The 16,073-nt window shown below is 38.0% G+C and overlaps 1 protein-coding gene across 3 annotated transcripts; it reads left to right on the plus strand.

The window, feature by feature from the left end:
• Nucleotides 1-3,806: 3,806 nt before the first annotated feature.
• ATG18B (autophagy 18 B-like protein) lies at nt 3,807-15,966 on the plus strand. 3 transcript variants are annotated; one of them, XM_008796167.6, is made up of 11 exons: nt 3,807-3,907; nt 4,301-4,374; nt 6,847-6,920; nt 7,028-7,137; nt 9,057-9,148; nt 12,149-12,261; nt 13,470-13,589; nt 13,733-13,878; nt 14,000-14,110; nt 14,193-14,252; nt 15,390-15,966. In XM_008796167.6, exons 1-11 carry the CDS (start codon nt 3,831-3,833, stop codon nt 15,523-15,525), a joined length of 1,113 nt encoding a protein of 370 aa, XP_008794389.4. In that variant the 5' UTR covers nt 3,807-3,830; the 3' UTR covers nt 15,526-15,966. The 3 variants fall into 3 exon arrangements, with proteins under 3 accessions (XP_008794389.4, XP_026661744.1, XP_088563824.1); XM_026805943.4 differs by lacking the exons at nt 3,807-3,907; nt 4,301-4,374 and adding an exon at nt 5,043-5,147; XM_088707698.2 differs by lacking the exons at nt 3,807-3,907; nt 4,301-4,374 and adding an exon at nt 6,487-6,516.
• Nucleotides 15,967-16,073: the final 107 nt, after the last annotated feature.

A 16,073-nucleotide genomic window follows, 5' to 3' on the forward strand; every position in this document is an offset into this window, starting at 1 on the left:
CGTGGCGCTCAACACCAACAACGGGGTAGTACCTTCGCGGCCCCCCGTAGCGCCTCCTCGACTAAGGTCGAGATGCCCCGAGTGTCGACAGTGCGTGCCCAGACCCCTCGACACTTCGGGAAGACGGGGTAGTACCTTCGCGGCCCTCCGTGGCGCTCAACACCAACAACGGGGTAGTACCTTCGCGGCCCCCCGTAGCGCCTCCTCGACTAAAGTCGAGATGCCTCGAGTGTCGACAGTGCGTGCCCAGATCCCTCGACACTTCGGAAAGACGGGGTAGTACCTTCGCGGCCCTCCGTGGCGCTCAACACCAACAACGGGGTAGTACCTTCGCGGCCCCCGTAGCGCCTCCTCGACTAAGGTCGAGATGCCTCGAGTGTCGACAGTGCGTGCCCAGACCCCTCGACACTTCGGAAAGACGGGGTAGTACCTTCGCGGCCCTCCGTGGCGCTCAACACCAACAACGGGGTAGTACCTTCGCGGCCCCCCGTAGCGCCTCCTCGACTAAGGTCGAGATGCCCCGACGAGTCGACAGTGAGCCCGAGCTCCCTCGACCTCGGAATGACGGGGTAGTACCTTCGCGCCCCCCCAAAACGTTCGTGATTGACAACAAAGCACCCCCAAAATGTTCGTGGATAACAACAAAACAACGCCCACACAGATCTCCAATGGCAACTATTTCTCCTATTGTGCCGGCGTCCCTTAGAAAGCGGACCCCGAACAAAAGAGCATCCACAAAAGTTAGTCGAGGAGCAAAGCTGCCGACCTCGGCGTGAGACGCTCGACTCCGACAGTAAAAAAAGGGCTCATGGCCTGAATTTTTACCTTGTCAGCTGGGAGAAGTGCGACGCGGAAGATCTGTCGCGTCGTCTCGACGTTCTCGAGAGCTGAGTCGACCACAAGCCAAAGAAGGCTGCTGAGTCGACCTGAAGCACTTGACTCCAACTGCATGAGAGGTATACCCTACTTGGCACGCACATCTCCATATACATTTGGCTATATTACAGGATGATCGACGACTGGACTACTTCCTTCGTCCGAGCCAAAAAGCAGCTCGAACTCGGAAGTCGGGGGGTAGTGTTGGGGGAAAAAATAGACCACCCCACACGTACAATTAAAGCGCGCCAAATCTGACAACAAGCCTGAGCTCACCATGCAGGCCGAGCTCATCATGCAGGCCGAGCTCAGAAGGCAGCCGAGCTCACCATGCAGGCCGAGCTCATAGGCCGAGCCGAGCTCAGAAGACTAAGGCCAGAAGGCCGAGCACAGCAGGCCGAGCCGAGCTCAGAAGGCCGAGCCGAGCTCATGCAAGCCGAGCTCATCCATGTTGCCGAGCACAGAAGGCCGAACCAGAAGGCTGCCGAGCTCAGAAGGCCGAGCACAGCAGGCCGAGCACAGAAGGCCGAGACCAAAAGGCTGAGCTGACCTCAGAAGGCCGACCTCGTCGTCTATATGCTGCGGCCATCCCCTGCAGCAGCCTCACCGCACCATGCTTTACTTGCCGGCCACGCCACGACATATTAATCAGGAACCATACCCTGCTACGACTGTCAACGCCTCACCATTCCCAAGAATGTACTGCACTGCGCGCCACAAGCAAGCTCTGGCTACACGCCATCTCCTCCCATGATGGAAACGGGCCATCCACGGCAACTCATTACTTCACACGCCCACGTCCAATCGTGACGGTAACCCATTAATTCGTCCAGTCACATCACAGGTAACCCTGCCACTCTCCCTATAAAAGGAGAGCTTCTCCCTCCAAAAAGAGGAGGCTTCTTCCTCCCAAGGGAGGCTTCGGACTTGGAAATACAGTCCCTCTCCTTCTCCAAAATTAAGCCTCCCTCTGACTTAAGCATCGGAGGGCCGGCGCCGGAAACCCCGGCCACCGGCTTTTTGTAGGCCCCCCACGGAGGACGCCGCTCGCCGACGGATCGCCGCCCGCCAATGTTTGCCGGAGCTCCTCCTCCTCGGTTCGCGGCCGCCCCCGGGTCCAATTTCCAGCAACATATATATATATATATATATATATATATATATATATATATATATATATATATATATATATATATATATATATATATATATATATTATGGAAGGATATTCACGTAAATTTTAATATTTGCAGGGTATGTATGTAATTTTATTTTTATTTTTATTATTTTTTGGGCACAATTGTCCCTTTTTTTTTTTTTTTTGCTGAAACAATTGTCCTTTTAACCTCATGGATGCCGCAAAGGAGAATGGCAAACGGGCAGGAGGAAAAGGTAGGGCAGCGGGAGGGGTGGAAGGTGGCCTTCATCCCTAAACTTTTCCTTTATTCTTGAACTTCGCCGTTCTCTTTTTCTTTATCCTAAACTTTTGCCCTGTGCAGAATCCCTTCGGGTGGGAGGTTAAGAAGCGTTTCCTTTGCTACAAAAACATACGAACACTGAAGTTTTACTTGGCCGTCGAGGGTGTTGATGCAGCAAAATAGCAATGTTATATTTATGCATGCGCTTGCAAACACTGCGGATTATCCAAGAATCTTCACCTCAAAAAAAAAGATTAACTAAGAATATTTTGATCATTACCATTATTTATCTAAAAACAAATTCTCATATTTAATATTAAAAATCACAAAAATAATAGCTATCATAGTGGCGTCACGATGAAATGGAAAAATAACTGCGTTATCTTTTTTCTTGATTCTTATTAGATAAAATAATGTATTTTCGGGCCTTATAATCATTTTTGGAGGGGCTTTTGAGAGAAAATATAAATTTAAAAATATTATGTTATCCAAAGGAAAGTATAAATAAAAATAATGGTCATTGTTAATATTATAGCACTCCAAGTAACAGGAAATAATGGAAAATAATATCTGTCATATTTTTTTTCACATTATTTACCACAATAACTAAATGTGAGCGATGGCCGAAATCATTATAATGGTTATAAGGCTGCCATTTAGAATTATGACAAGGAGATAAGCATCATAAAGAGAGAAGAAATATTGTTTGTTTGATGACTGCTTACCTTTAAAATCTATAATAAGAATGAGAGAAAGATAAGTATCATGGAGCATGGTTGTAAACAAGAGTGTTATAACAATTACAGCTGCCAGCATAATAGTTTCAAACATCTGTCATCACATCATTAAGATTAAAAAAATGAAAAATATAATGATTTTTACTTTTCATTATTCTTGTCATTTCATGTCATACTTTAGTTTAGATAAAATGATATTTCTTTGACCTTTTGTTTTTTCAAAATTCTCTTTAAAAGTCACTATATGGACTAGAAAATATGTTTTTCTATCCTAAAAATGGAAGTGAAAGATAATGCTATTATTTTTTCTGTCATTAACTATTATTTTTTATTATAGCACCATTACAATAGTTGTTATTCTAATAAATATTTTTATTGTCAAGATTTTTTTTGGTTATAGCACCATTACAATAGTTGTTATTTTAATAATTATTTTTTTTGTCAAGAAATTTTTTGGGGATAAACAATGCTATTACAGCCATTGTTTGATTGGTGTTTGTGGGGGCCCGTTATGGGGAGATAGCACGCTATTTAAAGAAAGGTCAAGCAAACCCAGCCCAGAAGATAGATTTCCCCGGACACGGTAAAGTGCCTTGTCCACTCTAGTCTCATCGATCCAATCAAGGGCCGTCCATTTGCCCATTCCCTTAAAATCCCCTTGCGATGCATCAAATAAAGGTGCTTTTCTTATCGCCGTCTGATCAACTCAAGAGGCATCCGATTCGGAATTCTTTTTTCCCCCACTTCCGCCCCCTTCTCCCTCTATAAATCGAATCAAGAAGTCCTTTCCGTCACCGAGATGGCCACCGCCACCTCTTCGTCCTCCCCCTCCTCCGCCTCTCCCATCCTCTGCGCCTCCTTTAACCAAGACAGCAGGTGACCTCCTGAAAAGTCCGTGCCCAATTTCGGCTAGATTTTCGGGCTTCTTCTCTCTTTATTCCAATCGATCGGGACTTTGGGCTTGTTATTTAATTTTAGGGTTTTGGATTTGACTCGGCTTAAGATTTGGATGTAATTTGGGGCTATTCGTTGGTTTCAATATCATAGCAGGACGAATGGAAGGTTTTGGATTGCTTTAGCTGAGAACTTCATTGCAATTCATGTCTTTCGTATGGTTTGACCGAATGAAATTTGCGGATTTCTGGGTTGATTTAGTTCATGGTTTGGTGTAATTCGAGTCCGTTGTTTAGTCTCAGTAGCATAGGAAATAATTTGGAAGGTTTTGGATTGACTTGGCTTATTGGTATGGATATGTTTTCGAGGTGGCAGTTGCTTTTCTATTGGAACGAAGGATGGGTTTAAGATATTTGATGCACGGAGTGGAAGATTATGCTACAAGAGAGGTGAGTTTGATGACAGCTAAACTTGCTCTCCCCTTCTTTTTAATAGAGCATTGCGATACTAATTTATGTGAAACTTACTAGGAGTTGCAGACAAGAAAGTCGCTATCATCATGCAAATCTTCTGGCTGATGCTTAAATAATGAACCATGTCCCACTAAATATGAGTTGGTTAATATATCATGATCAATTGGCCTTTATTGATGACAAGTCGCTGTGGAATATTTAATTTAAGAAAAAGGTTAAAACTTTCCATAGAGGAAATTTGTGGTTTTAATTCATGTATTATAATTTTCACAGAGTGTCTGCACCAAATAATAAGATATCTGTTTTGTCTAGTCATAACCAAATTCAACTCCAAATTGTTGATTTTTTCTCATAAGTTTGGTTATGTCCAGCTGCTATATACAAATTTATGGACTGCTAGTAATTTTTTTTTCTTATGTTTTTGTTAGTGTCAATAGAGTTTTTATGGGACTATTGCGAAGTGACTAGATGTTTCTGCTTTTTTGTTTTCTGCTATGACTGATGTGCAATTAATCAGCTGCAACTCACTAGAATTGGCTGGAAATATCTAGATAAGCTGGTGGACCTGATGGAGATTGTTTGAGGTGAGGAAAATTTGATTGCCAAAATATGAACTTGAAATTAGAGATTGATCAAGGTTGGAAAGCTTGAAGATGAATTAAGTCCTTGCTAGAAACCCATGCTCTGGACAGCAAAGTAGAAAGTGTTTTACTATTGGAGGAAGATCCAGCACCAGGGTTTGGCTAAAGGTGGGTATACCAGGATATTATGATATATGACAAATTAAATTGAATCAAATATCTCTTTGAATACTGAAAGTGAAAAATGAGAATTCTAGATTCTTCTTCAAATTTGCTAAATATAATTGAGCACCAACTGCAGACTGTAGATATAACTTTGTTATGTGATCCCAAAATAAAGAATAACTGTTACATTAATGGAAGTTTTTGGCTGAGTTGAATCCTCTGGAAATGATGTCTTGCATTCTTGATATCTCCACCAGCTATTTTGGACATCTATTAATGAACTAATGTAAATGTAAATTTTCATGTAGCAAGAAAGGAGTTTGGAAGTCATTGTGTACCATCATAATTGCAAATTTTAAATTGAAAGCTCTGATGACTCAAGGAACATGCTAGAAGAAAACGAGAGGGTATACAAGATTCTAGGGGCAGGGAGGGGGGCATTAACATTTAGTGGAGAAGGAAGAAAGGCAGAATCAAGAAAGGAAGAAGAAATGGAAGATTACAGTGCCCTCCTTCGGATCAAAAGAAGTCTACTGATTGAAAACTTAATAAACTGATAGTTTTATGAATTGTTCTTAGAGTCATCTGTATATCTGGCCCTGTTTATAAAGCTATTAAAACTATAATAATCAAATTCTAACATTTCCAGATAAAATTACCAAGTAATTTGATCCAAATAGGACTTACTATTCCACTAAGAAACCACTAAAATTTATCATAGTATGAGCCAGACTTTAGATATTTACTTGCTTGCTGACTTTCACCTAATTCTCAGAGACCACACTGACCATTTTAATGAAAACTAGGCCTCTATATTGGTACTTGCAACCTAAACTGGATGTTACTACATGAAGTTATGTCTTTGAAAAGGTAAGCGATGGAACCAAAAGCCACTTCCATATTTACCATGTATCCACTCCCAAAACCTAAATGTTATTTACCATTGCCAATGACTTCTATTAATCAAAAATAAAAGCTAAGATTTGATGGACAAGTGTGTCTGTGTTGCAATTTGTGTCACCAATATAAGACATGTTTCTGGGCTTTATAGTGAGACTGGGATGCTTTAATGTTTTTAGAGATATGGACTGTTATACGTATATGTACATCCATGTATCTAGATATGTGTACTTTAATGTACATCCATCTTTAACCATGTCACCATTTAACATCCTTGTATGTATTGACCATATAATGAAATAAATTAAAACAATTCCACAAGTTTGCCACTATATCTAAGAAAGATAACTAACACCTTACTTTTGCAATCTTCTCATTGGATCCCATTTTGGTTGCCCTTAGGTATAAACTCATATTGATATCCATTGAAGGAACATAGAATGCAAACTTCATTGTTAATTGTCCATGATAGGTAAAGACACTTTCCATGATGTTGCTAGTCGCTCTCTGTATGTTTAGAGTTTCATTTTTAGCGTTCTTCAATGTGATTGTGTAGTCTCTTACTCTTACGATAATTACATCTAGCAAGAAAATAGCTGCTGCTCAAGAGTTTATTTCTAAATATCAAATTTCAGGAGAAAGACTACGATTATAGACTTCTCGACAAAATTACATGCCGTGTTCTAATTATCAAACTAACATCCTATTTTCCTAGTTATAATACTTTTTTTATCTTTATGAATTATACTTTCATCTCTTTCTAGTCATAAGGGTAAAGTTTTTCTGATCACATTTTTGGCAGTTGTTGGTGCATTTAGCATTGTAGAAATGCTATTTAGCTCAAGTCTTCTTGCTATAGTTGGAGCAGGGGAGCAGGTATCTGATTCATTCTTTTCATTTCTAATTTTATTCTCATATGACAATTCTATTTTGCATATGAAGAACCAAAGCGTCTTACTGTGTTTCAATTTGACTCAAAACAGCCATCATTATCTCCTCGGCGGCTTTGTCTTTTCAATACTGTTACTGGAACTGCACTGAGAGAACTAAATTATTTGACATCAATCCTAGCCATTCGTATTAATAGGAAAAGGTATCTGGTCGCCATTTCCATTACAAATTGCTTGCTAATTTGTACATTTTTTGTAATATATGTACATTGGAGCTGATAATCGAAATTACAGGTCTGAACGTTTTAATAGATACAACCCAGTATATTACATATACATTAAGGTTGAATTTGTGAATATTAGCATGTTTAGTTTGGCAAACTTTTTGGTCTTTTGTGTTAAATATGCAAATGTTTTGTATTATTTATTTTTTTATTCATTAATAATTTGATCAAAGGCTCTCATTTTTTATCACCTCACTACCTAGAATTCTTGCTTTGTCTGCTGAATCTTTTATTTTTTTTCAGTATCTTGTTATGCCCATGCTTACTATCACCAGAGTATATTTAACCAGTGAATGTGTATCTCTAAAGATAATTCAAAATGGTTGTTTATGTTTGATTTTTCATCTGACTCTCTTTTCATTCTATATCATGACATTAATCTTCCCAGTCTCATCCCTGATCTTTTATATGTATTGATGTTATTTTGTAAGACTTCCAAACTTTTATGAAAGTTAAGTTTATATCATCATGAACCTGTTAGCAGTAGAATGACTATAATCTTTCTTGCCAATGACTTAAGGTGTAAACTAACAATCTTTGGATGACCAGTCTCTTTTTGTTATGAGTTCCAGAGGAATTCATTCTTCACATTTGTTTGATGTTCTTGATTCCTTTCTCTTTTTTCTTTTTTTAAAGAAATTATCTTGTTCTCTTGCTTTGGATGAAAGTTAAGCAATGACATAGTTATATTTATTCCATTAATTGCAGCACCATAGAAGCGGGGGAACAAACTTATTCCTCTGAGATATTGCTATGTTTTGTGGCTTCTTTTTATTCCTCAAGTATCCGCAAAATAATAAACCTTATCTGCAAATGGCCAATATATTGAGAAATCAGTGTAAAGAAGGCAGGACAGATCTCTTAAAAAGAATCAACTGTATTAGTGGTGTAAATCCAAGTTTAGTTGTTTGGACAATTGAAGAAAGTGAAGTGTTTTGAAGACTAAGAAGATATCGACTGCTGGCCTAATACACTAAAATACTATTGAGGTTTGGAAGGGTGACATAATGGATATGTCTTTCGGATATTAACATTTTTTTGGCAACTTGCATAGCTTGATAATATTGCAAATATGGAGGGTTAATTGCAAAACTGCACAATGGACAAGCACAGTCTGAAGCAATACTTGGTGGCCCTCAAACCACATTTGTGATTTACTGTAATTTTGGTGCATTTATCGTTATACTGTAGTTTGTTAATAGTATATCATGCCACACATGCAAAATGATCATGCATTTGGTCTCCAGATTATAATTGCACTACCTCAGCTACAGTTGTGATTTATTACTGGTGCTGTGTCTCTTTATTAATTTGCTTGCACATAGTTCAGTTTAAGATGACCTTTTGCTATCTTATTTCTTGTGTTTGGAGATATGGGAATCGTCACATTTGATCACCATTTTTGCCGATTCAGTATGGCACCCTTTTTTCTTTCAGGCAAAATTTTTCACGCTGTATAATTTATACTTTGTTTTAGCTGTATATTCAAGACATTCTACTTATTCTACGGGACGAGTCCATAACACCTCACATCTGAGTTCAGAGAGTTCAAATACATGTTGACTTGCATGATTTTGCATCATAAGGTTTTGTAAGATTTGGAATGCTTCTTGTTGCTCAATTCTAGTGCATAGACAAATGCATTGTATTTTGCAAACTATGCTTCTTTAGAAGTCTCTACCTATGTGAAACTGCATAAGCATATGCTGGCATTAATGTTTTGGTTTCATATGCAAAGAAGTCACTCTGTCTAACTAGATGTATACATCTGATTGAACAGGACAAGTTTTATGATCTTCGCTTACTATTTTAATTGTTTGTATTCACATCATGTGCAGACTTATTGTCATATTGCAAGATAAAACATATATTTATGACTTGAACAGCCTTGCCATTCTGGACACCATAGATACTGTGCCAAACAACAAAGGTTAGGGCAACAAATCTTCATCTGCTTGTATTATTTTTTTTAGAGAGAGATTTTCCTAACTGCCACACCCACTGTCATTAAGGACTTGAACAAGTTCAGGATCCATGGACTACATACTTTCTATCATGGTCTGCTGTACCGGTCCGTACCGGCCGGTACGGGCCGGTACGTACCGGTCCAGCCTGGGACCGGTACCGGATCAGCGTAAAATCCGGTACCGGTAATTTATTGTTGAAGGACCGGTACGCCACCGGTACGGACCGGTACGCCACCGGTTCGGACCGGTACGCCACCGGTACGGACCGGTACGGGACCAGTTTCGTACCGGTCCGGGCCGCCACCGGTACGCCGACCGGTACCGGTACGGCGGACCTTGCTTTCTATATTCTGCTCATCAACTTAATGTTCATTTTAACAATATAGCAAAGTACGTGTTCGGGATATGTGCACTTCACTCTGTTACTTGTATGTTTCTTGGTATAATATGCGCTATTTATACAGGCTGTAAATGTTAGCAGTTTTCTCTTCTTTTATTGTTTGGATATTCAGAGACTCGGTTGTCTATGTTGTGCAAAATATTGTAGAATGCTTTGATTTATGCATAACCTAGGAATGAAAAGTACATATAGATCTCCCCTCGTGGTCAAACCCAGGGTATCTAAATTTATGATTTTTAGAGGCTACTCGCCTCCTATCAAAAGGCCACATTATCTATGATACATATCTCATGCACTTATCTTCTGTTTATAAGATATAAGCTATTTATTCTCATATTTTGTTACATCAATGTTTCTTTTCTTTTTTTTTCTTATTTAGATCTAACAAGAACTGGCCTAAAATCTCTCCTGACAGACCTGAAATTGATCCCTGATCCAGCCTGACCTATAAAATGAATGGGTTAGATCTGAGTGCAAATTATAGACCCAAAACCAATTTGACGTTCCAGTTCATGATCTGTTCATTGGCTGAATGATACTTAGGCTATACCTGAACATTTTGATTGTTTATTGACCTGTCAGTACTGGTCACAAACATTTGAAAACTGTTCATGAATCATTTATGATTTAGTTCATGTGATTATCATGGATTACATGTTAATGGTGTTATATGTTATTGTTGATGGTAGTGTTGTTGCTGCCTCTGACATGCTTGTTCTTGCAACAACTGATTTACAGGCATAGCAGTATTTGTTTTATCTTTTGGTTATTTGAAATCTATTTCTGTCTTTGAAGTTCTTTGTGAACTGTTGGTGAAAACTCTCTCTCTCTCTCTCTCTAAACACACATGCACACATCTTAAATCTTCCTCTTCGACGAACAGTCTGTAAAATGCCAAGTTTAGTAGTAATATAAATAGGTTTTTTATTAGTAAGTTATCATATCGGTAAAATATAAATATATAAAGCAATAAAAAAAAAGATAAAATAGAAAATCTTCTATAAAATAGGCAACAATAAAAAAATCTTCTATAAATAGGTTTTTTATTCATATTTTTTCATATAGGTAAAATATATAAATTTTTTTGGCAAAAACGTACATCAATATTTTACACAGATCATCTCATACAACATCTATGAATTCAGTTGCATTCTTTCTTGGGTCTTAGTTGTTAACCTTGCAAATATGAACGAGAATAGGAGGAAGTTTCAAATATAAAGCATTGATATGTTGTGAAGGTATAGTCGGAGTGCTTACAAAAACAAGAAGAGATCAAGAAGCTAAAACAAAAACTTTAAAAAATATAAATATATGACATATGTACTTGAGCTATTGGAAAAGAACTTATTTTCTTGTTCTCATCTGTTCTTCGTCCTCCATTTGTCTGAAAACATTCACATAAATTCCTCCCTTCCCTCCCTCATCTTTTTCTTTCTTCATTCCAATCACTATTTAACTCTAGATTTTCATTTGCTATATCTTTAGAAAAGAAGGTTGTATGAATAGCAAAGGACATGGAATGCCTAAAGTCCATGAAATTTGGAGCGGCTGTTATTAAATAAAACCTGTGGGAAGTTTATTATTTGAAAACATTTATTTTCCAGAGAAAGCTCTGAGAATATTTGATTAGTTAAATTTTTCTGTAAAATTATGTGCAGTGATGACTGCCTAAAGACATAAATTACTATTTAACAAATATAACAAACTCACATCCATCCCAATTTGGAATCCACAAATCACTCCACGATCCCACAATTACAGGAGATCATCCTTACCTAAATTTCCAAATCTCATCAATACTTTTCTTAAGCCAAAATTCCACGGACACTGGGGAGGGGGGGAGGGTGTGAATTCTAGGGAAGCGGTGGACAAATTATGGCTATACACTGACCAATTAGGCTCTGCTCTAAATTTCTTGTTCGACTCTACAATCCCATCAATCGCCCTGGCTCTGCTGTTGGCTGTATGTGCGATATGCTGGACCCAAAAAATGTATATGCTGGTAGAAGTGCAGGTAGGGCCTTTATATGCTCTAAAGTCTAAATTATAGTGACGACGCAATTTAATGTACAGAAATCAGGAGATTCAGTTAGAGATTGCATCAATATTGGGTGGAAGATCTGAAACATAGAAGGGAAGACTTAAGCTGAAGGTTAGAGGGTCTGAAACATAGATGGGAAGACCTAAGAGTGGAAAACAATAAAAAAAGCTTTAAATGATTATCGGTAAAAGATATCAAAACAATGTCCAGAATGCAAATGTCATTAGCTTCTGAATTGTTGTATGTGCAATATTGAATTATATTATAAATCTTGTTTGCATTTCATGCCCTTGTATATCTTATTTCTGCTTCATTTTCACTATCTGCTGTCATGATCAATCTTGTACTAAATCCATATCTTATGGCCGTTCATCAAGGTATTTCCAACCTGCATTTCTTTTGCGGAAAGTTAACTCAAAGAAGCTTATAGAGACAGAAAACTGGTTTTTGAACTGAAGACTTTGTGCTTCTTAATATCTTTGAAGTTTTTTTTTTTAAAAAAAATTATTACTGGTGTTTCAGGGCTCTGTGCATTTTCTCCTAGTTCAGAAGGTTGCTATTTGGCTCTTCCAGCAAGTACAACCAAAGGATCTGTTTTAGTGTACAACACAGTGGAGCTGCAATCACTTTGTCAGGTTGTTAAAGATATGCACTTGTGTTCACCATGATCTTTCATGTTGTTTCACCCATCGTGTTTGCAGGTTTTTCTTGCTTTTGCATCAGGACATTTGTCACACTCTTTAGTACAAATCTTCTTCACATTTAGGGGAAATAGTTTGCTCAAACCTTAGTCATTGACTTACGCAAGTCCATCCAAATCTTTTTTCCTTTATCAAAAAGCTCTCTTGATTCCTAATCTATTTTTTTAATTCATATTTTAATATTTGAAATTTGATGACGAGCCTTGGTGCAACAACAAGGTTGCTCGATTGTGACTTGGAGGTCACGGGTTCGAAATACAAAAATGGCCTCTCCGCATATGAGGGTAAGGTTGTGCACATTTAACCCTCCTCAGACCCCATAGTGGTAGGAGCCGTGGGCATTGATCTGCTTTTGTTTTTTAATATTTGAAATTTACACTTTTATGATTGGCTATTTGAAATCTTCTTCATTATTAATTCCTTTGAAGAGCTGCATCCTCCACCAAGGGAAGCTCCTTCAAATTATTTATGTGCAATTGCCTTTTATCTTTCCCTTCTTTTTTTGAAGACAAACTCAAAACTCTTTTCCAGTTGTGGTCGCATCTGAACTTCATTATGGGTATTAGTAGGGCTGCAATTAAACTAAGCCATATTTCAAACATATCAAGCTCAGCTCACTGACTTGTTCAAGCTCATTTATTTTATAAAAGAGCAAAGCTCAAGCTGCAATTCGAATCCTGGCTTATAAGCCAAGCCGAACACTCTCTGGTTGTGAAAACTAGTTACTGGCTTTATCTTGGCTCATTCAAGTTGGTTGAGCCAGGCTTGAACACCCATGACTGAAGTTTGGCTCCTAAACACTATTTGACTGATTCAAGCCAGGCCAGAATAGCGTATTCTCAGTTCTGCTCATTTGCAGCTTTAGCATTAAACATAATACTTATCATACAATAATCTAATTGAAAGTCTCATGATGTTCTCTGGGAAAACTCTCTTTCCATTTGCTTCATCGATAACCCACACCTTTCTCTAACACTGAAAGCATCTTTACACTTTCTAGAAAATGGATAATAATCCATGGACAAATGTCATAACATTTTTATCTGTGATGACCTGCTTTGACAAGTCAAAGAAAATGTGTAAAGTGACATAACTTGTGTATTTGCCTTTTGTTTTTAACTGCCATATAACAATTGTGACAGATAGATGCCCACCGTTCACCATTAGCTGCAATTGTCTTCTCTTCCAATGGCATGTATCTGGCAACAGCTTCTGAACAGGGAACTATTATCAGAGTGCATCTAGTTTCACAAGCAACTAAGGTGAACAATGAGTAATTTCATACTTAAATTTTAGAGTTTTTGCGTTATAATATTTCTTTATATGTTACTATTGATGTTAAATTTAGAAATATGCATTAAAAATAGAAATTTATCAATGACTTAAGCACCATTCTATGTTGCAGTCATATAGTTTTAGAAGAGGATCATATCCATCAACAATCTATTCCCTATCATTTGGACCATCTGCTGAACTTCCAGATATTCTTGTTGCTACAAGCTCATCAGGCTCTTTGCATGTATTTTTCCTGGGACAATTGATAAACCAAAGGTTGGAAATAATCTTATCTGTCAGAACACCACATCTTTCACATGATGTTGAAATGTAGTATGGCTTGACATATGCACTTCTTTGCTTTAATCCTCATCTTCCTGGTTTCTACATAATTTAGAAGAAGACCCAACAAGCTACTTGGTTCAATGATCCCTGACTCGGTCAATGATGTCTTTGAACAAGCTCATCATCATGTTCTTCACAATGTTGTTCCTGCCAGTGTGAAAAGGTGAAGCTGCAATTTCGATTTTCTTTAATTGTTTCATTTTTTAAGGTTAATTAGTTGTTGATCTTCGATTCTTTTGGCACAGCTATGTGACAATCTATAACGTAGACAATGTTCCAAGTGTTTCCACGGTTTCTGCTCTTCGGTGAGTTCTATGCAAAACCATCCTGTGATAAGTCTAAGCCCTCTTCTTCATCTAGTAGTTTCTATAGCTGTTCTTGTTTATTATTTTTATTTAAGATGAACGACTATCCACTATGATGGCGATGCCATCGTTGGCATCTGTTCTGCTTTTTCTATGGAACATAAAAATGGATGATGGCCATATGACCATGCCATTCAGATTAATCTTGATTGTAACTACAGTATAATTATTGAGGCAAGTATTCATACATGACTGAAAATGTTTGTGTGGACTATAATGAAACTTGGAATCTTGTCTACCTATATGATTTCATAGAAAGAGTAGTATTTTCTTAGCCTTGCATAATTTTAATCACCAAGTTTAGATAGATAAAGTCGTGAGTCAAATAGACATGGTAATTGTATTTGTAATGAGCCGTACCACACTTATAGAGCAAATATCGGCATGCAAGTGTGCACAAGTCTACAAAGCACATATTGAAACTCAATTGATTCTCGGTCTATATTGTGTGATTCATTTATATACATCTCACATGGTATCGTTCAGGCAAAATGATGGGATCGATAGAGGATATAACTTTGATAAGAAATAATTTACCAGAAGGGTTCATAAAGCCAATGCCAAATAGATGGGACATCTAATTTGTCCCGTATGGTATCAGTCAGACCAAAATTAGGTTAATAGAGGATAAGTTTTGAGGAGAGAATGACCAAAGGGTTCAGAGAGTTGATGCCAAATCGACAGGATGGTACATCTATCACTTATGGTGCTACTCTATTGTTATATTTATTTAATTGGATTTGTTGAAAGAAGTTAAAAACACCATAACAGTTATTTTTTAGATTATTTCAAATTCCTCTTGCTACAAGTCTCAATCATGTTGAACTGCACCCATCCAGGCACTACTATACATTGTTGAATAAAAGAAGTTTTTATGCAATTACAATAAGTTTTATAAGAATCAATATGATCTATATTCTGTTTGCTAAAACCGGTCTCCTGCAGTTCTCTTGCCTCTTTTGTTTCTTGTGCATGTTTGTTACTTTACAATGTCAGTGTCTAGCACTTAGCAGAGGACATACATCATTTAAGAAAAAAACTTGACTGAGATTTGCTTTTGTTTTCCCAACTTGGCAGGGCGTCTATTTTCATCATAACCTATGATGGGAACTTCCGCGAGTATAGTTTAAACGTCACTAAGTTGAATGAATCTTCATGGAGCTTGGAGCGTGAATTCAACGCACTAGAAACGATTTCTGATAACCCCTGCTGACTAAGAACCGTGCAGGAAACAAAACTCAGCTGTCAATCGTGGGATAAATATGCTTTTGTCCTGCAAATTTGCACGATCGAACAATAACACGAAGCTGTAAGGAGGGACCGGATTCGACTGTGATGGATTCTCTGGGAGACATGACCGAACACTTTCATTCCTTGGGTTGGTTGCTGAAGATCAATGCACTGGTTTGTGTGGCTGACAGCCAGTTAGCGCTGGTGCAAAGAGCATACTGATTTTCGTGGTGTAATCATAAGAAAAATCCGCATTTGGCACTTTGGCAAAGAACATAAGGATTTTCTTCGGTCGATTGCACCTTTAGGGTCAGTTGTATATTGAAGCAACATGATATATTTTTCTAAATCATCATAACTCTCTGTCAATGTAATTGTAATACAGGATTACAATTATATATATCCTTTCATTCCCTTCCCTTCATATTGTATAAGCAATCCTTACTATTCCAGTCCACAATTGGGGCCCTTTTTTTTGGTCGGTAGAGAACTAGGGCCATTGTTGGTGAGCCTGTTGCACCTGGTTAGTTC

Source organism: Phoenix dactylifera, chromosome 11 (genome assembly GCF_051530095.1).
Source record: "Phoenix dactylifera cultivar Ajwa chromosome 11, Ajwa_hap1_PhDact_Kaust_v1.1, whole genome shotgun sequence".
Taxonomy (NCBI): domain Eukaryota; kingdom Viridiplantae; phylum Streptophyta; class Magnoliopsida; order Arecales; family Arecaceae; genus Phoenix; species Phoenix dactylifera.